Genomic DNA, 26,728 nt, shown 5'->3' on the forward strand with positions numbered 1-26,728 from the left:
ACATGAACCATTTTTAATTTCGATTGCTTTGGACAACAATAAATATAAACCACGATTCGAAGAGGGGGACCTGGTACGAATAGCAAAACCAGACGATACCTTCAGAAAAGGTTATACTCAGAATTATACAGACGAAGTTTTCACAGTACTACGATTGGCTACAACAAGTCCACCTACCTACAATATGATTGACGCAAACAACGTTAAAATCCTAGGCAAGTTTTACGAACCGGAATTAGTACAAGTTGATGTGGTAAACAGTGAAGAGGAGCAATGATTTCCAACAGCAATGAGTTTACAATTGACTTGTTATCAAATGCATCAATGGACGTTTTTAATGGAAATACTATGGCATCATTTCGGAACCAATTATCACAACCGATACACTTACAGGGAGAATGGCAAGTAGCATTGACATCTCTATCTTTTCCATCAAACATCAACAACGTAAACTCTGGAGACATAGTTGTTTACAAGAATTCAATGACCAATCCAAATGACTCGATTAATCGATCAGGACAACTCAGAAAAATTTGGACTGGTATTTACAACAGCTGGGAAGATCTAGTTTCGGAGATTGTTCGCATTGCAAAACTAAAACAGTTCGATCGAAAGTTTGACATGATAACGCAAAAGCTCGTGTTAACATTTGGGGAAAATGAAGGATTGTCGTTTCAAGACGATGAAATTCCCAGCATTCTTGGTTTCAAGGGGACCCCGGACCCTGCACACAGTGGTTTTGTTCACATTGGTTACAAGACAAACTTCGAAAATGGGGCTCCGAACACTCCTAACAGACATTTTGGTATTTTCCCTGTTGATATAACATGTGGGTCGCAGCTTATTTTTGTGTACCTTGATTTTATTGAGTATCAACATGTGGGTGACTCACGTGCACCCATTCTCAAAATCATTGAATCGGAGAGACGTCTGAGAAACGGTAGCCTCAACACAGTAGCACCTATTCACCATAAAACCTATACAAACTTGGACTACAAGCTTTTACTTTCAAACAATATCCAGAGCATCAAAGTTGAGCTGAGAAGTGAAACAGGGAAATTGATCCCTTTCACTGGAATTGGTAAAGTTGTTATAAGTCTCAAATTCCAGAGAACACGCTAACTGATGGAAGCCTATTATAATAATCAAGCATCCAATTCAATGCCCCATTTCTCAGGACATTATAGACAAAGAGGAAGTGGATTCGGCGCATTAGCTGCTGGCATTGGTCGTGTTGCATTACCCCTAGCCCGACGACTTATTTGGCCAGCAGCAAAAACAATTGGAAGAGAATTGCTAGTGCAAGGTGCACCAGAGTTATTAGAATTTGCAACAAAAAAGAAATCAGCGAAGCAAGCTCTGAAAAGTACAGTTGCAAAAACAGCGAGAAAACAAATCGGAGGAGCACTTCAACGAGGACGAAAAGCAATCTATCGAAGGAGGTCGAAGAACAAAGCATACAAAAAGCAGTCTCTATCAAAGAAAAAGATCATTTCGCTAAAAACGAAGCCACAAAGAAGTCGATCAGATTTCTTCTCAAAAGTAAAAAATGCGTACTAACATTGTTATTCCCACAGAGGCAACACATAGCTCATTGGACTTGTTCGAGAAACCTCCCCTTCTTGTAACATTTGATCAATCGTTCGAGCAAAAAACAGGACCTTTGTACTCGCCCACTGGATCTTCGTTAGAGTTTGAAATAGTCGGTGACAGAAATAACTTCATCGACCTACAGAAAATTTATCTGGAAATCAAATTTCGAGTTGTTCGAAATAATGGAAACGATTTACGCTTCACCACGGGAGATGCCAACAACAGTGACACGCCACATCTGGTCAATAACGCCTTACATTGGCTTTTCGCCGATTGCACAGTGTCAGCAAACGGCATCAAAATTTCTTCTGCGAATGGTCACTACGCACACAAAAGTTTCATTGAAACAGAATTTTCTCATGGATCGGACGCAAAAAAAACTTGGTTGAAATGTCAGGGATATGAATATGAAGCAGACCCAACAGGCGTCCCAGCCGCTACAATCACAGCTCGACAAGAAACTGTGAGAAGATCAGCTCAACTCACAATGTACGGAAAAATTGCTACCGATTTCTTCTCATGCGAGAAGCATCTAACGAGTGGAGTAACGCTGCGAATTTCTTTCAGACGATCACAGGATGACTTTACGATTGTGAGCGAAGACGGAGCTAAACACTATAAAATCAAAATCGATGAAGCAAATTTGTTCGTGCGAAAAATGACAGTCTCAGATAACGTTCTGGGTGCAATCGAGAAAACACTACTCAAGACACCTGCAATGTACCGCTATAATGAAGTGATTTCAAAAGCTTTCCTAGCAACAGCTGGGCAACAGAGCTGGAAGCAAGAGGACATTTTCACGAAAGAACCCATTCGTAGACTGATAGTTGCAATGTGTCGCGGCGATGCGTTCATCGGTACCAATACGCTCAATCCGTTTTCATACAGGAAGTTTGACTTGAATGAGATAATAATTTACCGTAATGGTTTCGCCACAGCTGGTACACCAATGTCAACAACCGATAATAAACGACTATACTACAATTCAATGGCTGCACTAGCTTATGTAGAAAATGGTCATGGAATATCTCTATCCGACTTCCCCCATCACTATATTATGGTGTTTGATCTCACCAGTACTCAAGAAGCCACTCATGATTTTATTCATCCCGAGTTAACAAACTCTTCATTATCTGTGGAACTCAAGTTCGGTGCAGCGTTGCCGCGCAATATTGAAATTTTATTTCTCGGGGAGAAATGTTCAACAGTTTATATCGATTCTTCGAGAAACGTTTCCAAAAATGCTCTTCCTATAATCTAATGGATGAGGATAAAATATTCAAATTGACCCAACAAAGCGGGCACTTGATGTTCAAATTCAACGGTGTTTATGCAGCTGACAATTTCCCCTTGAACATGCCAACCAATTCATATGCCATCGTAAATGCTTCGCCAGCATCTTCACCTGGATCTCATTGGGTTGTGCTGGGAAAGAGATATGGCTACCCAATAACTTACTTTGCCGACCCACTGGCATTACCCATTTATTCATATAAACACATAACAGACCGATTTCGACAAAGCACTACTGATAGCATAATAGTAGACCTTATGGAAGACCGACGTGACTCAAACAAACCCTTGCAAAGCGAAAACTCTCAAATGTGTGGACTTTACTGTATTTATATAGCTCATTATTTTCTCAATGATGGTTTCCCATTCATTCCCGATATAAATGAAGTTCAGCTTATATCATTCATTAAACATATGAAGTGAATATTCTAGAATTTCCGTTTTACTTCAAGAATGTTTGATGACTCATTAGATCTTGAACCTTGGATTAGAAGAGGAAACATTTATAGCTTGTAAACAAATTCAAATTTTTGTCTAGACTTTGGAATGTTAGTTGGACAAATAACTAAGATTACCGCATCATGACATCAACTCGACTAGACATGAGTAAATAAACAACTTTTTCGCATCTGATTGGTTGAGCAAGCCTCACTAAATCTGGTCCCGGGGACGTGAAACTTATTCATTGCTTTCTGCCTTTCCTCTTACAATCAGTTGATAAACATTTTTCTTATTATTGAACAAAAACACTCAGATCGTTTACTTCTAACATCAGATTCGCAGCGGTTTTCATTGAAATGCTTCAAGTCAAGTGTGATATTTGTCAAAAACATTTGGCTGACAAAAGAAGCCTTCGACGTCATCGAAAGAGCATTCATAAAATCTATCCGCAAAGTAATTCTTTCGAATGCAACGACTGTGGTTTTTCTACAAAAAGTCTCTACGAACTAACTGGTCATATGACAGTTCAGCATGATGCTCCGAACCCCCGCTGCTGCTTGTACTGTAACATATGCTTCCCATTCGACCCTGATTACCTGGATCACATGAATACAGTTCATGGTTTGCCAGCTTGGAACATTGACGTGGAAAATCTACCACATTCGGGAATTTTGCCGACAGAACGCGCTTTTGGCGACACTCTGAGAACCTTCGAGATTAATGTTGACGCACATGACTTCGACCTCTTCCATATTATGCAAGTCAAGAGACAAGAAATTGAAAACATCGTTCATATGAGCGTTCAACAGCATCCGCAAAAAGTACAATTCAGTTCGACAATACAATTGACAAAACCAGCTAAAGATGGTGATGAAGAACCGTCCAGCCAGATAAAATCTTAAAACATGTACAGTCGAAAATGGAGCGGGTTGATTTTGGGGGCCTTGCTGATAAAACTTTCCACGCAATGGTAGAGCAGATGCTTCTATCTTTGAATAACTTTGCTTCGCATGGTAGCGGTTGGACGTTAGATCAGATTGTCAACATAGAAATCCGACTAGCAAAAGCTAAGCCAATAACCGCATCTTCATATTTGGCACTTCCCGCTAAGCTAGCAAACACCATGGCCTTGTTAAACATACGAAACAGGGAAGATGAAAACTGCTTCCTCTACTGCTTCACAGCTGCATACCATTTCAAATATGGTCCCCGACTTGTCCCTGCCGGTGCATCTTCACGCAGAATAACCAGTCCGGCAATATATGGACCAACTAACCCAATCGCAAAACAAGCAAATGGAGTGTTCAGCATGCCAATGGGCTTCCATCAGATGACAAAATTTGAGGACCTCAACGATGTTCGCGTCAACGTGTTTCGGTAAGAAAAACTTGAAATTGCTAACCCAATAGAAGTAAAAGCTGATAAAGATCATGAGAGAAAAACAAACTGTTTGAACAAAAAAGCTTTAACACAAACAAGACTCATTAGATCAAAACTGTTTCAGCTATGCTGATAGTGGATTAACACCATTCCGGGTATCGAAAAAACTCAACTGCAACTTCAACTTGGATTTGCTTCTACTAAGTGACGGTCAAATGCATCATTACGTTTTGATACGCAATTTGCGGAGTCTGGTGCACAGAGTGCGAGAGCGGGTATTGAGGACTGATAACCATCTATGTCGAAATTGCTTCCACGTTTGCTCCTCTAAAGAGCGGTATGACAAACACATCGGTTTCTGTCAACAAAAACAGGCCAGCAGTTGTCAGAATGCCTCAGGAATGTACCTTTAAATATAAGAAAATCCAATCAAGGTGGTTCGCGCCAATAGTTGGGTTTTTCCATTTGGAATCGATCATTGAATCAGTCTCTGGGTGTGGTAACAATCCGAAACAAGCAGAAACAAGGATAATAGAAATTCACAAGCCTTGCAGCTACGCATTGTTATTTGTTGCTCAAGATGAGGTAGAGCCTTTTCATTTCGAATGTGTGAGCGGTCTAAATGTAATGTCACAGTTCGTGGCATCTCTTGAACAATTAGCTAGGAAAATATACAGCGTGAAGCAACGAAACAGATAGTTCTCTGCTGAAGCCCCCATTGCCCGAGAAGATGTGACAGAGTGTTGGATATGTGAGGAAACGCTGGAAAACACTGTGGAAAATCCCACAGTGCTCGACCACTGTCATTTCACCGGTCAGTTTCTTGGATGGGCACACAACAATTGCAACATCAATCGGAAATTTCTCAATTACACGCCTCTGTTTGCTCACAATCTTTCCAACTATGATCTTCATCATGTCATTCTTGCTCTTCAAGGAAGCAACATGCGGAACACTATTTCAATCATTCCAAGCACTGATGAGAAATTCATAGCCTTGGAAATTGGAGTCCTGTTTAAAATGCGTCCTAATAAGAACGGAGTTGACAAACCAGTGTATGAGCATATAAGACTGCTCGACTCCTTCCGATTTATGCCCTCATCGTTAGACGCTCTCGCCAAAAATCTTCCAGCAAACGAGTTTATCCATCTCGAAAACTACTTCAGCGACTGGCCAAAATCTTCTGTAGACATGTTAAAGCAGAAAGGGCACTTCCCTTACAACTACATCGAAAGTTTTTCAAAGCTAGGAGAGGCTCGATTACCACCAAGAGAGAAGTGGACAAACAGTCTTCAACAGTACGACGTGAGCGTAACAGAGGATGAATACAAGCACGCGCTAACCGTTTTTGAAACCTTCAAATGTAAAACAATTGGCGAGTATTGTAACCTGCACCTGAAAAGGGACGTCTTTCTCTTGGCTTCAGTCGTACTACGCTTCCGCAAGGTATGCTACCAGACTTACGGACTTGACTGTTGTCAGTATTATACAGCCTCAAATCTATCAGGTGATGCTATGCTGAAAATATGCAAAGCACCCCTTGAGCTTCTAACAGAGAGAGAGAGAGAGAGAGAGAGCAATTGGATATGGTTGAGGGGCTCATTCGGGGTGGAGTTAGCTCCATTTATAATAAGAGACTCGCAGTTGCCAACAACAAATATCTTCCGAACTTTGATCCGAAGCAGCCTTCAACATTCATAGTTATGATTGACGCAAACAACCTGTATGGGGGAATAATGGAAAAATTTCCTTTGCCTCTCAACGACTTTGAATTCACAGACCAAAAATGGGAGCCTGAAATTGAGCCCCAATTTATCCAGAAAGTGCTTGACACTTCAGATGAAAGCAACGTTGGGTACATAGTAGAAGTCGACTTGTCTTATCCAGATGAGCTTCATGATCTACACTCAGATTTCCCCTAGCGCCAATGAAACAAAAAGTTGAATCATGCTGACTAGGCGATTATCAAGAAGAACTCCTATGTGATATGAAAATGAACGCGCCTCCCTCAACCAATAAACTGATTCAGACGCTATTTCCAAAAAAAAATTACATATTACATTATCAAACACTGAAGCTATATGTACAGTTAGGAATGAAAGTAGAAAAGCTACATCGAGCGCTAGCTTTTAATCAGTCGAAGTGGTTGGCTCCTTATGTGAAACTCAATACACAGAAACGGAAGGAAGCAAAAAACAAATTCGAAGAGAATTTTTACAAACTAATGGTGAACAGCGCTTTCGGTAAAATTTGTGAAGGGAAAAGAAACCGCATTAAATTGAAACTGGTCCGCAGTGAGGAAGAAGCTCTCAAGTGGACTAGCGTTCCAGAGCTCAAGTCGTTCAAAATCATTGGAGAAGATCTTGCAACTGTAAGCTTGAATCAAACAGAAATTGTGTGGGACAAACCAACAATTGTTGGTGCATGCATTCTGGATCTAGCCAAGAAATTCATGTTCGACTTTCACTACAATACCATGAAAAAGCACTTCATTTGTAACTTGTTGTATTCGGACACCGACTCCTTTGTCTATGAAATCAGATCGAACGATTTCTATGCCGACTTGCAGAAAAAACCAGCTATCAAGGACCTCTTCGATTTCTCCAACCTTCCCGCGGAACATGAGCTATACGACGGCAGCAATGCACGAGTAACTTTAAAGTTTGAAATGGGAGGCAAACTCATCTCGGAATTTGTGGGGCTCAAACCAAAACTTTACTCCATCAAACTCTCAGATGGTAAGTATGACCAGTAATAAATTGTTTTCGCATTGAAAATCAGGAAACAAGGAAAAAAGTGTTGAAAAACAAGACTCAATAAACAAAAAGCTAAAACAAAACTTTTTCAGGATTCTCGAAGCAATCAGCAAAGGGTGTCACCAGAGATGCTAGGAGGAATATGACCCATGAGCTGTACAAACAAGTGCTTACTGGTGGCGAGACGGTCCGACTTGTCAACACCAGAATTGCTTCTAGCAAACATCAGTTGATGACAGTGGTTTGCAACAAGAAATCGTTGTCCGGATATGATGAAAAACGTTACATTATGCATGATAAAGTCACTACTCTACCATATGGCCATCATGCGTTGCGAGAGGAAATGTTTATGCGTAATATGATCTGTGATCCTGATTGGGGTTCGAGCGATGAAGAAGAGACCAATGTACACTTTGCAGAATCGACTGTGGAGCAGAGTCCACCAGTGACTCCGCACACACAGCTACAGGAATCTTGGTCACCTCCTGATCCAGGTTTCAACCAGCGTGCGTACAGCGACGATGAGATTGAAGCGGACATTGCAGATTTTGCAAATCTGAACAAGTGATTGAGGACGGAATTGAAAGATGTTCCTTTATAGACGATCAGGCTGCTGAATCAGGTTCGTCGCCTAGTCTTCTAGATCTAAGACTCGTATCCCCCATTCATGTTTCTACTAGCTCTTCAACACAAGAGCAACCCTTCAACCATCCCGGACCCTCAAAAAGGACGAAAAAGTGCGCAAAACGAACGCTGGAGCTGATATCAGACAAAGAATCTATCAGTGTAGATAGAATAAAGAAATGGAGAGTAGTACAAAATGACACTGATAGTGACGACAATTAATTTCTGTGAAATAACTCTGCTTTAGTTTTCGTGACTTGTGTTTTGTTTTCCACGTTTGATGGAAATAAATAATCTTTCCAACTCGAGTTATAGAAAAATTGTACTGTTTAAATCTTTTAAAAGGTCCCGCATAGGCAGTTGATTATTTAATATCTGAGTCATTTTTGTCCTCAGTACCTTCAATCAATTGTATAAGTCTTTTAAAAGCTCCCATATAAGCAGTTGATCAATTTATATCTAAGTCATTTTTATCCTCAGTACCTTCAATCCATAGTATAAGTCTTTTAAAAGCTCCCCCATAAGCAGTTGATCAATTTATATCTAAGTCATTTTCATCCTCAGTACCTTCAATACATACTATAAGTTTTTTAAAAGCTCCCATATAAGCAGCTGATCAATTAATAACTAAGTCTTTTTTAACCTCAGTGCCTTCAATCCATAGTATAAGTCTTTTAAAAGCTCCCATACTAGTAGCTGATCAATTTATATCTAAGTCATTTTTATCCTCAGTACCTTCAATCCATAGTATAAGTCTTTTAAAAGCTCCCATATAAGCAGTTGATCAATTTATTTCCAAGTCATTTTCATCCTCAGTACCTTCAATCCATAGTATAAGTCTTTTAAAAGCTCCCATACAAGCAGCTGATCAATTTATATCTAAGTCATTTTTATCCTCAGTACCTTCAATCCATAGTATAAGTCTTTTAAAAGCTCCCATACTAGTAGCTGATCAATTAATAACTAAGTCTTTTTTAACCTCAGTGCCTTCAATCCATAGTATCAGTCTTTTAAAAGCTCCCATACTAGTAGCTGATCAATTAATAACTAAGTCTTTTTTAACCTCAGTGCCTTCAATCTATAGTATAAGTCTTTTAAAGCTCCCATACTAGTAGCTGATCAGTTTATATCTAAGTCATTTTTATCCTCAGTACCTTCAATCTTAAGTATAAGTCTTTTAAAAGCTCCCCCATAAGCGGTTGATCAATTAATAACTAAGTCATTTTTGTCCTCAGTACCTTCAATCCATTGTATAAATCTTTTAAAAGCTCCCCCATAAGCAGTTGATCAATTTATATCTAAGTCATTTTCATCCTCAGTACCTTCAATCCATAGTATAAGTCTTTTAAAAGCTCCCATATAAGCAGCTGATCAATTAATAACTAAGTCTTTTTTAACCTCAGTGCCTTCAATCCATAGTATAAGTCTTTTAAAACCTCCCATATAAGCAGCTGATCAATTAATAACTAAGTCATTTTTGTCCTCAGTACCTTCAATCCATAGTATAAGTCTTTTAAAAGCTCCCATATAAGCAGCTGATCAATTAATAACTAAGTCATTTTTATCCTCAGTACCTTCAATCTATTGTATAAGTCTTTTAAAAGCTCCCATATAAGCAGTTGATCAATTAATAACTAAGTCATTTTTGTCCTCAGTACCTTCAATCCATAGTATAAGTCTTTTAAAAGCTCCCATATAAGCAGTTGATCAATTTATTTCCAAGTCATTTTCATCCTCAGTACCTTCAATCCATAGTATAAGTCTTTTAAAAGCTCCCATACTAGTAGCTGATCAATTAATAACTAAGTCTTTTTTAACCTCAGTGCCTTCAATCCATAGTATCAGTCTTTTAAAAGCTCCCATACTAGTAGCTGATCAATTAATAACTAAGTCTTTTTTAACCTCAGTGCCTTCAATCTATAGTATAAGTCTTTTAAAGCTCCCATACTAGTAGCTGATCAGTTTATATCTAAGTCATTTTTATCCTCAGTACCTTCAATCTTAAGTATAAGTCTTTTAAAAGCTCCCCCATAAGCGGTTGATCAATTAATAACTAAGTCATTTTTGTCCTCAGTACCTTCAATCCATTGTATAAATCTTTTAAAAGCTCCCCCATAAGCAGTTGATCAATTTATATCTAAGTCATTTTTATCCTCAGTGCCTTCAATCCATAGTATAAGTCTTTTAAAAGCTCCCATACTAGTAGCTGATCAATTAACAACTAAGTCTTTTTTAACCTCAGTGCCTTCAATCCATAGTATAAGTCTTTTAAAACCTCCCATATAAGCAGCTGATCAATTTATATCTAAGTCATTTTTATCCTCAGTACCTTCAATCTATTGTATAAGTCTTTTAAAAGCTCCCATATAAGCAGTTGATCAATTAATAACTAAGTCATTTTTGTCCTCAGTACCTTCAATCCATAGTATAAGTCTTTTAAAAGCTCCCATATAAGCAGTTGATCAATTTATTTCCAAGTCATTTTCATCCTCAGTACCTTCAATCCATAGTATAAGTCTTTTAAAAGCTCCCATATAAGCAGCTGATCAATTTATATCTAAGTCATTTTTATCCTCAGTACCTTCAATCCATAGTATAAGTCTTTTAAAAGCTCCCATACTAGTAGCTGATCAATTAATAACTAAGTCTTTTTTAACCTCAGTGCCTTCAATCCATAGTATAAGTCTTTTAAAAGCTCCCATACTAGTAGCTGATCAATTAAGAACTAAGTCTTTTTTGTCCTCAGTACCTTCAATCCATAGTATAAGTCTTTTAAAAGCTCCCATATAAGCAGTTGATCAATTTATTTCCAAGTCATTTTCATCCTCAGTACCTTCAATCCATAGTATAAGTCTTTTAAAAGCTCCCATATAAGCAGCTGATCAATTTATATCTAAGTCATTTTTATCCTCAGTACCTTCAATCCATAGTATAAGTCTTTTAAAAGCTCCCATACTAGTAGCTGATCAATTAATAACTAAGTCTTTTTTAACCTCAGTGCCTTCAATCCATACTATAAGTCTTTTAAAGCTCCCATACTAGTAGCTGATCAATTTATATCTAAGTCATTTTTATCCTCAGTACCTTCAATCCATTGTATAAGTCTTTTAAAAGCTCCCATATAAGCAGTTGATCAATTAATAACTAAGTCATTTTTGTCCTCAGTACCTTCAATCCATAGTATAAGTCTTTTAAAAGCTCCCATATAAGCAGCTGATCAATTTATATCTAAGTCATTTTTATCCTCAGTACCTTCAATCCATAGTATAAGTCTTTTAAAAGCTCCCATACTAGTAGCTGCTCAATTAATAACTAAGTCTTTTTTAACCTCAGTGCCTTCAATCCATATCATAAGTCTTTTAAAAGCTCCCATACTAGTAGCTGATCATTTAATAACTAAGTCTTTTTTAACCTCAGTGCCTTCAATCAATTGTATAAGTCTTTTAAAAGCTCCCATATAAGCAGTTGATCAATTAATAACTAAGTCATTTTTGTCCTCAGTACCTTCAATCCATAGTATAAGTCTTTTAAAAGCTCCCATATAAGCAGCTGATCAATTTATATCTAAGTCATTTTTATCCTCAGTACCTTCAATCCATAGTATAAGTCTTTTAAAAGCTCCCCATAAGCAGTTAATCAATTAATAACTAAGTCATTTTTGTCCTCAGTACCTTCAATCCATAGTATAAGTCTTTTAAAAGCTCCCCCATAAGCAGTTGATCAATTAATAACTAAGTCATTTTCATCCTCAGTACCTTCAATCAATTGTATAAGTCTTTTAAAAGCTCCCATATAAGCAGTTGATCAATTTATATCTAAGTCATTTTTATCCTCAGTGCCTTCAATCTATAGTATAAGCGTTTAAAAAGCTTCCGCGCTATCAGATGAAAATGAAAAAAGTAGCTGATGTATATATTACCAAACAAAAATTCCTCTTTGTCTCGAAAAAATTAGTAACATGTTCATAGTTACCTCCGTAGATCATCTGTGTCGATTGTAGCAATCTGTCATAATCTACCCTACAACTGATCTAAGTGTCTAAGTGAACTCAGTGAGTGTTTGTGAATGGTGGTGCGTGCTAAAAGTTTGTGAACTGGTGCCGTCTATTTTCGCAATGGGGTTTCTCTAAACCAGCAAGGTCCGCTTCTCAATCATTGGGGTTGCCAAAGTTAAGAAGGCAAGGAGTTTACTGACGTCAAGCGAGTACAGTTCCTGCTACTCTTCAGACTGTTTATCTCAAGACTTTGTACTCCAGACAAGATATTAAAATTAATTCCCAATATATAGAATTTATCAACAAACAAAAATATAAAGGTGAGCAACATCAGAAATTGGTGATTAACTAAAATGTCATGAGACGAAGAGGAGAGTTTTGAAATAAAAAACCCAAAAACTTGTCAAAAAGTAAAAATTAAAAGGACTAACTGAATTATTCCTTTTCTGTAGTCGGTTTCCAACTGGCTCTCCTCGTTGCTCTCCACCTTGCTCTCCGCTTTGCACTCCCTTTTGCTCTCCACACTACTTTGTTCAGCCAGAAAAATGTCACCAATACCCTTAATATGTACAAGTTAAAACTCGCTTAGGTAACCAGCAGGTAGCTTAGGATCCAATACACAAGTTATTTTTCACCAATACCCCTGATATGTACAAGTTAAAACTCGCTTAGGTATCCACTAGGTAGCTAAGGATCCAATACACAAGTTATTTTTCACCAATACCCCTGATATGTACAAGTTAAAACTCGCTTAGGTATCCACTAGGTAGCTAAGGATCCAATACACAAGTTATTTTTCACCAATACTCTTGATATGTACAAGTTAAAACTCGCTGGGGTAACCAGTAAATAGCTTAGGATCCAATACACAAGTTATTTTTCACCAATACTCTTGATATGTACAAGTTAAAACTCGCTTAGGTGTCCACTAGGTAGCTAAGGATCCAATACACAAGTTATTTTTTACCAATACCCCTGATATGTACAAGTTAAAACTCGCTTAGGTATCCACTAGGTAGCTAAGGTACCAATACACAAGTTTTTTTGCTATTTCTCCTTACTGGTAGAAGTTAAAATTGATTAGGTGTGCAGCAGCCGGCTTAGGAACCGATACGCAAAATATTTTTGCTAACATTCTTTATTGGTAGAAGTTAAAGGTGATTAGGTATACAGCAACCGGCTTAGGAACCAATACACAAGTTATTTTTGCTATTACTCCTTATTGGTAGAAGTTAAACTGATTAGGTATACAGCAACCGGCTTAGGAACCAATACACAAGTTAATTTTGCTATTACTCGTTAATGGTAGAAGTTAAAACCGACTAAATACTCCGCAGGTAGCTGAGGTATCAATGCACAAGTTATTTTCGTTCTTACTCCTTATTGGTAGAAGTTAAAATTGATTAGGTATGCGGCAGCCGGCTTAGGAACCGATACGCAAAATATTACTGCTATTACTCTTCATTAGTAGAAGTTAAAACCGACTCGAAACTCCGCAGGTAGCTTAGGTATTCGAAGAGGTAAAACTCTACTTGTGATCTAAACACTGGTTTTACTATTTTAAAATCTTGAAAGTAAAGAGTTAAAACAGAGACAACGCAAACAGTTGAATTAGCAATGACAACAGAGAGTCATTTATCAAATACATTTACTGTCTTTTTGTGTCTTTAGGGCTACACGAGCCCTTAAGGCGGCCTTTCGTTGAAAAGTTTCTATATTCTCTTTATCAACCATATTTTCCGGAGTTTGCGGAATTCTGAAGAAACGCGCTTCGTAAAATTTTTTCGCTTTCTCCATACGTCGAACGCTTCGTTTTTCCATAGCTTTGGCTTGGCTTAGTTTCAACGCCGCTGACTGATAATACACTCTTGCTTGATGATGCATTTTCTTGAAAAACTTACAGTTGCTGCATTGAGATTCGTTTCCAGCCGGTTGGGGTACTGACCTTATCCCCAGGTTTTCTGGAAAACTTTGATCAATGTCTAGGTTTTCTGGAAAACTTTGATCAATGTCTCGAATCGTCTTATCTTCAGAGGCACAACTGTGAGCAGTTTCAGAATGAGGGCATCAACTCCGTTACCAACTTCAGAAAACTTATAAGAAAAAATTACCTTCCACAAATTCTTGAAGCGAATTTTTGGTGGCGGTAAGATTTCTATGTCGCTATCGTCGTTTCCCGTCTTTGAGCTTGACCCTCGATCCCTTTCTCTGTCTCTGTTAGTCGTCCAGGTGCAGATTTGTAGAACACGACTCCCCTCTGCATTGTCTGACTCCTCAGGATACCCGCCACTGCTAGAACTCGACAGCTCATCGCTTGATTCCAGTTGAACAATTTGAACGTCAATTTCTGTGTCCATTTCCTCAGTTTTCAAACTTTGAGAATCTGATGAATGGGTTGTTGAATTCAAATTGGCGAACTTTTATCATAGAAAACTCCGTTGAAAATTTAAAAACCAAAAATTCTAGCAGATTTTGGAGCCGTGATTTGTTTACTTTATTTGTGTGAAAAATTAAAAGAAGCTTTTTTCTGAAAGTTTGCCAATTTAATATCTTGTTTATAATGATGCACGAACAGTTGAGAAAGTGGAGAATGCTTGTAGTGACTGGTTTATAATCAAGATTTTAAAAGAATAGATGATGAATAATATTAAAAAGAACCTAGATTCGTTAGTAGTAATTATTCATAGGCTCTAACTGTAGTAGCCGTCTGAAGGAGCCGAATACCAGAAGTCCTCGTCTGAAAACCTGGAAAACGGGTTAGTTGGTTGTCTGAAAACACCGAATTAACCAATACAATAAGAACTATTCAGTACAAGCACGGTATTAAATTGCAAATTTTGATTTTAGACATCAACACGCTAAATATAAACCTAGAAGGCATTCGTTTTCATTACAATCCAGTTTCTACATATGAACAAAACAATTACACACTAAACGAGACTATTATACCTCACTGTCTGCGGTTATAAACTGACTAATGCGTCATCTACTTAATAACTCTATAGACAGACAATATAATCTGAACTAATTCCGCCTTGGAAATAAACACTCATCCACCAAGCCGAAAAGTTACAGGTCGAAAAATTCAAACCATTCTAAATTTGGAAATTTGGATAAGTCTTTGCATTTGGGATGAAACAAAAAAATGTTCGGGTAAATATACTTTAGGCTAAGAAAGTCAAAATGTCCCCCCCCCCCCTGTATTAGGTGCATGACTCTAGCATGTACTGCTCAAAAGTTTAGAATAGAAAGAGTTGTTTTCTGTTCTTATCGCGTTGTTGAGAGAGAGAAAAAAGACTTCAATTGAATCACTTAACATGCACTCGTAACACTTGAAAGAAAGAGAGAGAGAGAGAGAGAGAGAGAGAGAGAGAGAGAGAGAGAGAGAGGGAGAGGGAGAGGGAGAGGGAGAGGGAGAGGGAGAGAGAGAGAGAGAGAGAGAGAGAGAGAGAGGGAGAGATAGAGAGAGAGAGAGAGAGAGAGAGGGAGAGAGAGAGAGAGATGGAGAGGGAGAGGCAGAGAGAAAGAGAGAGAGAGAGAGAGAGAGATAAAATTAGGTCTTAAATAGTTTTCTCGAAGCAGCTAAATTTTATTTTTCACGTGCGACATTTTCAAAGCAAGTTTTCTGTTTTAGCTGCTCATTTTTGCACTCCAAACTGGAGCCAGTCAGCTAAATTTTTTGTATTCGTTTTGACTATTTTGGGTAGGTGATGGTCATTTTGTGATTTTTTTTTCTCGTTTTTAAGTGTTATGGTGATTTTCATTCGGTTAGGTGTATTATTTTTTAACAATGGCTGCGTTAGCTCACGTCAGGCTCACCTAAAGCAATTTTAGTTCAATCGTTCATGTAATTGCATGCGTGACGTCATTTGCACTTTTACTGGAGTGTTTATTGTTCATTCGTGTGAATAGTTTTTTTGGTCACCCATGACTTGCCTCACTCAAAACGACACTACTCTGAAATCGATTTTTGCTAACTTTAATTTGAGGAGTTGAGTTCAGTTGAGGATATCTTAATCTATGTGAATTTTGTTTGACGAGCATTTTAGCGGTACATATTTCTAATTTGTTTACAGATCTGACAATAATTTGTGTAAATCTTTAATTTTCAAAATCTTTTTAGGTCTCATTCTTCTTTTGTTTTGAGACAGCAGGTGTAGCATTTTATTGCTACTATTTTCTGGCAATCTAGTAGCTGTGTTCATTTTTACTTAGCCATTACTTTTAAACTGCTGTCTTGTTAAATGCGATTGAATGGCCAAAAATTGTTCTTTTTCACGTTTTTAGTACATATTAGTTTCTGTTTTTGGTGATTTTGGCAACTTCAACTTAAAATAATTTGAAAATCTGAGAAACCAACGACTGATCATGGCAGATTTTTGTTTTCAAATTTTTTCTCATTTGGCGTTTTTTTCTGTCAGTTTGATGACAATTATGTTTTTCTAGATTCAATTGAATTTTTTTTTAATATTTGTGTTTCCTTACTGCTGAGTGCTTAGTTGCTGAGGGCAAATTTGTTCTAAAACAGTTGTTTTGTAAAATATTTTCCCTTTTTATGCAATTTTTCGCTTGATCAATTTTTGTCTGACCCATTTGACTTTCGTCCTCAAAAACAAGATGAACAGCGCCCAGAGGGCATTAAGTTCTCTTAGATTGTTTCAGCTCACTGGTCTGTAAGTATGCGATTCATAGCTGAGACTGTTTTGGAGACGTATACTCATGGAGTGAAAGGCGGATTTTAGAGTTTAACCCCCCCCCCCTCCAATCCACACTCCTGCACATCGTTCAGGACGTAAGGATGTGGCCCCGTGCAGCGCCAACCCCCCCCCCAAACCGTTGCCTCCCATCATTCCCCACTGTGCACCCCACCTTTGTTTACTTCTGAAGCCTTTGTTGTTTTCTGCCTTTTATGTAAAAATGGGATAACCGGGGGAAAATTTAATTTTTCGACCTTAAGATGGGACCCATTTTCATTAATCTTGTAGAAAATTTTTGTAATGCCTATCCAATTTTATTTTTACCCGTTTTGTATCTATTTCAAGTTTTCTGCTGGACCGCGAAAAGCAATTAGCTGTCAAGCCAGTTTTTTTGGCAATGTATGGTCGCAGAATTTTTAGGTCTCTTGGCATAAGTTTTCGATTACATGTCGTATTTTGAAACCAGTTTTATTAGGATTTTCAATATTCGTTGTTTTTGCTTGTACAGTATATGGTTCAGACTCTTCTTTGGACATTGAATGGAAGTAGTTTTCAGATCAAATTTCCTAGCAATGAGATTGAGCGGTTTTGCAATAATTGGATTTGTAATCAGTTGCTCTCGAATGAAGTTTGAAACAATTTTTGTAAAAGTGTGTCTTTTTAATGCAATTTTTTTTGTTTGACAGTTTTCTTCTAGAACATATTTTCGATTTCACTTCTCGGGATTTTCCTTTTGATGACGCTTGACTTTTTTTGTTTTTGAGTGATCTCATTTGCGAGCATTCAGAAATGAAGCCTGTTGCTAAAACAAAATCGATTGTGAGATGACGGTGAAGCTACTGCGCTCATTGAAGCTATAGCGCTGTTTGTATCAATATTAGTTTGCACTGACCGGTGAAAGGTGGGTCTGGCCATTACAATTAAAAAACCGTATTATACAGGTGTAAAAACACCGTTTCTTAACATCAATTGATGACGTATGGCTGTTAAAGGAGAGAAGCTCTTCGTCTGATGATAGAGACTACGAATCAGCACCACGAGTCATTCAATGAGAAGAGATCCAGCGGTGGGTTGTGCTGTTCTTCCAACAGAAGCAGGGCTAACAAGATCCAACAGCAGCAGAGAAAGGGTGCGGGAGGACCCCAGTTGAACCCAAGTGCAATCCATGTCCTCAGTTACGAAGAGGTCTGATAGCTAGATACATATGCAGAAACCTTTTTATTTCTATATTAATAGCCACTCAGCGATAGCTGGGGCTATTATTGGCCTTCTCTTGGTTTTTTTTACAATTCAAAGAATTTGAATTGTATTGGGGCGCTGTCTTTTTTTTACGACTCGAAGAGGAGTATTGGAGAAGTCCTTTTTTTAATCAATTTTTGAAGTGAATTTTGAAGCGGGAAATAAAACGCGTGAAAAAACTTGGAGTGATTTTGGGGCTGAACAAAAGTGAAGAGCGGAGCAAAAAGAGAGTGGTTTTTGTTCACACCGCTGTTTTGAGAGAGCGAGAAATTGATGTGTGAAAAAATTTTTTCTAAGCGAGCGAAATTTTTTTGTTCACGTGCGGCTTTTAAAAGCAGTTTTTTGCAACTTTTGATGGTTATGAGGTTTGATTATGATATTGTATTAGTTTTAGGTTTGTTTTGATAGGAATTGAAGGTTTCAAGTAGTTAATTTGATTTTTAATGCTAATTTGGACGTTTTTGATCAGTTTTGCTGATTTTTAGACGAAATTTAATGATTTTTTACCTGTTTTTTTTGTTTTACTGCTTTAAGTGGGTTTTGAATCGAAGCTTTTTACTTAAGGAATTGTCAGATACCAATTGACTAAAATTTTGTTGGTATAAATCATTTCTTAAGGAAAAATTACCGAATAATTGAGAAATTTTAAACCATATTTCTCATTTTTTGCAGTTTGTCTCTTTTTTAATCTTACACAAGTGTCTTACTCACCCTATTATAACTTCCCATTGTTTTGCAAGTTTGTCAAAGGTCTAATTGCAAGGGAACTTTAATCGGCTTTATGTTTCCTTGTACTATTAAAAAAACTTATTTAGTTTTTATAGTTTTTTTGTTGAATTTGTTTTTGAATGCCGTTTCTATTCCTTAATTTTTTATGGCATTTGTGGAGGTTTAGGTTTCATAATAGTTGTTCTAGATGTTTAGTAATAAGTATGGGCAATGTTGGATTTGAATCATTTTTTGTTGAGAAATATGACAAAAAATGGCGAAAATTGGAACTATTTTTCTTAATTTTTTTCTTTGCAGTTTTTCGGTTTTTTTTCTGTTTTTGAGACAAGTTACTTAGACTATTATGACTTGTCTATTGTTGTGCGAGCGTCTGGATGCCCTATTGGTTGAAGAGAAATTTTCTTTGGATTTATGCTTTTGTAATATTAAAAAATTTACTAACTTTTTTCCAGTTTTTTAGTGCAAGTTGTTTTTAAGAGCTTTTTTTTGGATCTATTCTGTTTCAGCCCCCCCAGCTTAGTGGGTTTAAATGTTTTACGCCCCCCCCAGGCGCATGTGCAATTTTCTTACATAGTAACGTGCTATATAACAACATATAATTTGTAACTGGGGGGCGTAAAACACACTGGGGGGCCGAAACAGAATAGATCCTTTTTTTTTTCATAATTTGGCCTCAAGTATTTTTAACACATTCACTTAAGTGGTTTTAGTAAGTACTAGTGGCTTTCATGAAGTAATTTTGACAGAGATAGTTTTTTCGGGATCTCAAGTTATGACAAAATTTGATCAGATTTTTTAATCAAATTTTAACAGATTTGATTTTTATGTTTTTACATTTTGTTTCATGGTCTGGTTTCGAGAAAATCATTAGTGGAGGCAAGTTTTTTCTGATGAGTAGTTGGATGGCTGTTAAATAGATTTTCACTTCGAGTCGTTTCCGGAATTCTTTCGGCTATGTTTTTTTTTCAGATCTGTTCACACATTTTCATGATTTTTGAAGTCAAATTGGAGTAGTGAATTTGGTCACGCCGAAACAGGAAATAGAGCGAAAAAGCGAGTGGTTTTGCGGCGTGAAATTTTTTCGCTCTAATATTAAAGTAGAGTGAGAAAACGGTGTTTGAACAAAAATTCGGTTTCTCGGTATTGGTTTTTTTGTTCACATGCGGCAATTTCACTCTGATTTTAACTGTTTTTTCGATTTTTCGAATCGGATTTTTTTCTAATTGGTTTTCCCAATCCATTCCCAGCCATTCTAGGCCTAGTTATTTGTTTGAATTAAATTTTCATTTCTCGCTAGTGGTTTTTTTTTGTTTTCACATGCTGCATTTTGACATTGATTTTCTGTTTTTTTTTCTTATTTTTTATCTGATTTTTTTAAAAATTATTTTCTCAATTAATTCATAGTCCATTTTAGGTCTAGTTTTTTCTGTTTAGTCAATGAAAATTCTTTGAATTGTACGTCAGGAATTGTCCTGCTATGTTTTTTTTTCGTCGTCATGATTTTTGTTACGACCATATGACGTCAGAGCCTCTTTTTGTTCATTCGTTCATGCAATTTCAACTGAATTGCATGTGTGTCGTCATTTTTCGCTCTTAGTGTAGCGAGTTTTTTTTGTTCATGCGCGTGATTAAATTTTTGGTCACACTTGACTGACTTCACTCTCAAAAATGACTTCCTCACTTTGAATTCGACTTTTATTTGCTTTAATTCAAAGAGATAAGGTCAAATGGGTGTGTGTCACTCTAAATGAAGGTTATTTGAGATCAGCTAATAGAGGCAGCAATAACTTATACAGATTTTTAATCGAAATATAACAGATCAGCCTTCAATGAAAAGACGAATTTTTTTGGTCTGTCTTTTTTACTGTTTTTTTTAAACTGCCGATCTACGAATCTATTGCGGCTATTTTCTGGCAATCTGCCAGCTATGTTTTTATATTAAAGTACTAATTGTTTTTACGATTCTAATTTTTCTAATTAAAAGTGGTCTGTAGATTACGCTATCAAGACCATCTACCATTTCCTAGATCTAATTTAAGGAAAATTCTTCTTTACCTCTTACCTGCCCCGCACCCTCTTAATGGGCCTGGAGAGTACAACCCCTCTCAATTACGGTAAATTCAAAATATGGGGGGGGGCTATATGAGGTTCGTTGGGTTTTAGGAAAGACCAGGAAAAATTCCTTTGCAGAAATACGAGAAAATGCGTTCTAAAATTAAATTTGAATGACCAAATATATAGGCAACGTAAAGAAATAGTGAACTGTGTTATGACACACCGTGCTTTCTAGCTCTATTGCATACTCGTGGTTTTATGTAGGTTGGGCTCTTCCGACCCGAGACGTCAACTCCTAGGCCTGTGGTACTGGTGGGCCCAACTAAAATTGGCATCTTCGACCTGCGGCAAAGACTCATTCTCAAACAGCCCCAGAATTTTGAATATCCTGTTCCACGTAAGTGAACGTGCTAACATATTTTTGTCCCCTTTCCCACTGTTGTATTAGTAAAATGGCTACATCATCTCCGTCATTATTTTGTGATGAATTGCACTCACTGAGGTCAGAGATCATTTTGGAGGTCAAAATGATTATTTTCAAATTGATCGAGCTGTCATATCTCTTCCAGTGGAAATGTCCTACAAACTATCCATTAATGAGCAAGTTAACTGGGCAATAAAAGTTCGCCCACTCCCGTGATGTGATGGAATTCTGGCAGATGAACTGCTAATTTCTAATGAAATAGTAAACAGCCATGAAGCCTTTAGGAGCATCCGGAAGTTGTAAGCATTGCCAACCGTATAAAATTTAATGTTAAAATATTATTAGCTGCAAAATATTTTCATCGGCAGCGAGATTGTTTCTGACCTACTGTTTAAAGGCCGCAAAACGAAGTAGATTGAAACACTTAAGGTCCACTTAGGATCCGTTTTTTGTTCTTAAAGTTCCTTTCGTTTCGAATAGTTTCAGAGCTAGAAGCACCAAGTTTTCTTTGGTCATTTGGATCTTTTCCATTTGTGCCCCCCCTCCCAGTACTTTATGCTCCCCCAGTTACAGAGCACGTGCCATTACATAGTACATCATTAATTTCATTGAATTTGTATAATTATGGAATCTGATATCGCTGTTCAAAATTTGATTATCTCCTTTTAATTTTGGAAATTTTATTTGAATAATTTTTTGTTCTTTCTACGTTTTTGAGAAAATTATTAACGATTATCTCTAGAGATTTCCAGAAATATATTTAGTTTTCCAAACCATATTCGCCCTCCGACGTTTTTATTATCTCCTTTTTGTAAACAGCCACAAATTTTTTCTTGACCGGTTTCACTTTTCGATTGACTCCATGGACTTCACAAGTTTTGCCTTATCTTTTTTTAACAATTTCTATCAGGTTAGCTCTATTGGTGATATTTTTTTTCTACACTTTCGACGAGGAAAGTGTGAATTTTTGAATTTGGAGCATGCTTCTATAATAAACTATAATATCGTCTTCAGTTCCAGTATTCAGCTCATTACTCCCACCCCTCCGTGCGCAACAGCATTTGCGCAGGTGACGTCATTCCCCACTCACAGCAAGCGCTTCTAGATTAATTGCGTGATTGGATTTTGATCGTAAACGGCTAACTCAAGAAATGATTTTTAATTGCTCTCGAACGAAGTTTAAAGCAATGATTGTAAACGTGTTGGTCTTTTTTGTGCACAATTTTCGGTTGACCGTTTTGACTTTTCGCGTGCTTTTGTGCCCTTGACTTTTTCATTTTGCGTCATCTAAATTTATCGCCCATTCAGAAGAATCAGCAGCGGAACTCAATTTGCGGCAGTTCACTACTAAAAGTCAAATAAAAGTGCACCGAAATTTGTTTAATTTTTTTTTCATTTTAATTTTCATTAGCTGTTACAGTGGTATATAATAACCTCTGAAGACGTTATTTGAAGCTCCCCTAAGTGAATTTAGTCCCCCCTCGACTGAAGCAGTCTGTAATAGAATCCAGCTCCCACCAGGCGTGGGAGAGCAATTCTTCCAACGTTAGTCGGTCATATTTTTTTTTCAACTAAAGACATCAGTTTAATTGAATTTAGTTGTGGGATGAAATTGAACATGTGATATCAATTTATCGCCAAAAGGTTTTGGATATAGTTTTTTAGGCGTAATAGTTCATTTCTGTATTTTGCGGCATGCAAGTCTATTTCGCTGCTTTATTGGACTGCCAGTCGGCTATTTTTTTCCTGTGTAATTGCTCTCAAACGAAATTCAACAATTATATTAGTCATATTGGTCTTTTTATGCGATTTTTTGCTTGACCAATTTGACTTTTTGTCCCCAAAAACTGGATGAACAGGTAGCGCACAGCGGGCATTAAGCGGACCCTTTCAGCTCACTAGTCTCAAAGTATAAGGTTCACAGAAACTGTTTTGGAGACTTATACTTATGGTATTAAGGGTGGTTCTTAGAAATTGACCCCCCATCCCCCCCAACACACACACACACACATACATCAGCCCCCCCTCACTTCCCCCAATCCGCACCGCACCTCTGCGCATCGTTCAGGCCGTAAGTCCCCTTGCAGCCAAAGATCCCCCTCCCACCGTTGCCCCCCCCCCACTCTTGCCCCACCCACACCCCGCTGCGCTCACCTCACATCCCTTCTATTAAGCTAAAGCTAGCAACAAAGCCAACCGCTCGCCGGTCGTTTGAGAGCAATTCGCCCGACGTTAGTCGGTTATGTTTTAAAATTTAGAACATCACTGGTATCTTTTAACTACATCTTCTACAAAAATTTTCAAATTAGATTAAGTCAAGTTTGCATTGAAATATTTGTAGCGGCCGTTTTTATCCAGCTGTGCTTCGCTGGGCACTGTGTCCCTTTCCTTTAATATCCTTTGACCTGGTACGGGACTTGTGAAGTACTTCAGATTTGTAGTTAACTACTGAAATTCTTTATCGAGTATTTTACATTATCCACTAAATTATGTTATCTGTTTCTATTTTATGACCTATAAAGTACAATAATCTGATATTGATTTTTCGGGTGTTAGTTGATTGTTTCTTTCTGATTAGATACAACGCGTGCCGCTAAGCCCTCGGAGAGGGATGGAGTGGACTATCACTTCGTGAACAGAAACAACTTCAAGTCCAAAATATCAGAGGGCGAGATTGTAGACCACTATGAATCTGCAGCTGACAAACATCTCTATGGTACAAGTAGATCAGCCATAACTGCAGTTGCACACAGGAACAAGGCTGCTATACTTTGCCCAAACCACCCGAGGGTAGGTGCATATGAAAACTTGTCTCTTAAATTTTTCAAATCTGCCCCCACTTTTATGGAAAAATACCTTCGATGAAATACTGCCTGTGTTACACCTTATCCAAACCATCCCAGAGTATGTACAGGAGAGACTATGTTCAGGCCCATCACCTTGTATAAAGACGAGAAAGATCCAAGTTGTTGAAGAAGAGTTCACCCCCCCCCCCCCCACCTGGAATTAATAGGTCTTCATAAATTCCAGGTCTCGACTAGGGTATATAGCTTGATAAAGAATAGAATAAAATGTAGAATAATATGGGATGAAAAGATGAAGCGATGATTGGGTTTAAAAACTTAAATTAATTGTTTTTCAGCGATACTTTTTCTATTTTTAGTGCTAGGCATATTTTGTCATTTTTGACTATTGTGTCAGCTAGTGACTAACAACAAGGTATCCCAGAAATATTCCAGATTTAAAATGAAGTCCTCCATTAAAAATGCAAAACATTTGATAAATTTTATAATGGGGTGGTTGTTTATTTCAGACGATAGAGGCACTTCGGAGTGGTCTATTGATGCCTTTCGTTGTGTTCATTGCTCCTCCTGGATTGGAACAGCTCAAAAGTGTTTCGAGGGAAATGGGAAACACACTGAGGGTGGGTGAAAGCAACTGTCGACTGTATTGTAACTTTTTTATTGACTCCAAAACAAAGTTTTAGCAATTATTGGAGTAGTTTCTCTTTCGGCAATATTTCTGCAAACATCAAATAAACTTTGTTGCTTATGTCTCTATGCATATTATAATGCAATAAAGATGGGTGTAAAATGCGGTTATAGTTGGTATTGGAAGACAGGTTACCATATAAATAATAAAGGGTTTGAATAATTATTTTGGCATTTGTTCACGTGCTTCAATTTACCTAATTTGACTTTTAGATAGTTTGAATGTTCGGTATGGTGTTTTTCAAGGAATGTTGGTTGGAAGTGTTAAGCTTTTTGGTTTTTATTAATTGCTCCAAAATGATATGTTCTCCTATTGTTGTAGTCATTTGCGCCTTTTTTATGCAAACTTTTCGCTTGACCCTTTTAACTCATCTCGAGTAAGTATTTGAATATCGATGATCTTCAATTTCCTGGTATTTATTTGTATCCTAATTTTCAACTTGATATTTTGTTTTCTTAGAATGGTCGTTCATTGTTAATACAACGGTCATATTTTGGGTGCTCTTTTCTTTAACAATTCAAAGAATTTGAATTATGTTGTTGTGCTGCCTTTTTAAATTGCTCTTGAATGAAGATCGTAAACCGCTTTTTTATGCAAAATTTTTGCTTTACTGTTTTGACTTTTTCGCCCTTGACTTTTTTGTTTTATGTGATCCCCCCGTCGTTCGAGAGCAGTTCTTCCGATAATGATCAGCTATGTCTTTAATTGCTCTCAAACGAAGTTTGTAGCAATTATATTAGTCCTGTCGGTCTTTTTTTATGCGATTTTTCGCTTGACCGATTTTTCGTCTGACGCTTTTGACTTTTCGTCCTCAAAAACGGGATAAACAGGTAGCGCCCAGCGGGCATTAAGTGCTCTTAGAGCTTTTCAGCTCTGTTTCAGCTCCAACTGTTTTTAGAGACTTATACTTATGGTGTGAAGGGCGGTTCTTAGAGGTTGAAGACACCCTCACTGTTGACCCCCCTCTATTGCCCCCACCCCCCTCACCGCGCTGTTGCCCCCACACCCCAGTGTTGCCCCCCGAATCAGCCCCGGATGCACCCCCCCCCCCCCCCCCGCGCGGCTAGCTACTGACGAACAACCGCTTGCTAAAAACGCAAATTTATACTATTTTGCAATTTTTTTCAAGCCTTTTGAAAATTTTTGACATTTTTTGATTTTTATCAGCTCTAGGTGTCAAGGAACCTCCTTTAGGTTTTATAAATAGGTTACTGAGTAGTTTCTAGTGGTAATTTATTGGTTTCAACTTTTTACCATCACGAATTTTAGCTTTTTTTTTGACAAAACGTGCAATTTTTTTCAAAATTTTTGACATTTTTTTTCCTTATGGAGGTCTTTCCAGACCCAGGAGCCAGAAAACATCCTATGCGGTTTGATAATAAGTTACTGACAAAATTTTAATGGTAATAGAATAGTTTTACAACTTTTTAATGTCACAAATTTTAGCAATTTTTTGATAAAACATGCTTTTTTTTCACGTTTTTTTGAATTTTTTGTCGGTTTTTAGATTTTTCAGCCTTAAGAGCCGAGTAACCTCCTCTAGAGTTTGCAAATAGGTTTCTGAATAATTTTTAGATGAAACGGAATGTCTTGCAATATTTTGACATCTCAAATTTGAGCATATTTTTGATATTTTTTGCCATTTTTTTTCCAATTTTTTAACATTTATAGTCATTATTCAGATTTTTTGAGCCTCAAGGGTCAAAAAAGTCTCCCCTAGGGTTCGATAATAAGTTATTGGAAAATTTTTGTTGGTCATGGATTAATTTTCAAATTTTTAATATCAAGTTTTAGCAATTTTTCTTTAAAACTTTCAATTTTTTTGAAGTTTTTTGAAGTTTTGTCATTTTTTAGGTTGCTCTAGTCTCAAGGGCCACAGAACTTCCTCTAGGGTTTGATAATATGTTACTGCATAGTTTATAGATGAAATGGAATGTTCTTGGAGATTTTAATATCACGAATTTAATCAATTTTTTAAAAGTATTTGCAATTTTTTCATGTTTTTGAATTT

The 26,728-nt window shown here is 37.2% G+C and overlaps 1 protein-coding gene across 2 annotated transcripts in view; it reads left to right on the forward strand.

Moving 5' to 3' along the window:
• Window positions 1-26,728, forward strand: part of LOC142349480 (uncharacterized) — a 161,565-nt gene that overhangs the window by 106,165 nt on the left and 28,672 nt on the right. For both annotated transcript variants that reach the window (XM_075401066.1, XM_075401067.1), the window contains 4 exons: window positions 17,771-17,963; window positions 21,066-21,198; window positions 23,804-24,015; window positions 24,539-24,649. In XM_075401066.1, coding sequence (XP_075257181.1) covers window positions 17,771-17,963; window positions 21,066-21,198; window positions 23,804-24,015; window positions 24,539-24,649 — 649 coding nt within the window. The remainder of the gene's footprint in view (window positions 1-17,770; window positions 17,964-21,065; window positions 21,199-23,803; window positions 24,016-24,538; window positions 24,650-26,728) is intronic.

This window comes from Convolutriloba macropyga, chromosome 11 (assembly GCF_964194025.1).
Source record: "Convolutriloba macropyga chromosome 11, txConMacr16.3, whole genome shotgun sequence".
NCBI lineage: Eukaryota > Metazoa > Xenacoelomorpha > Acoela > Convolutidae > Convolutriloba > Convolutriloba macropyga.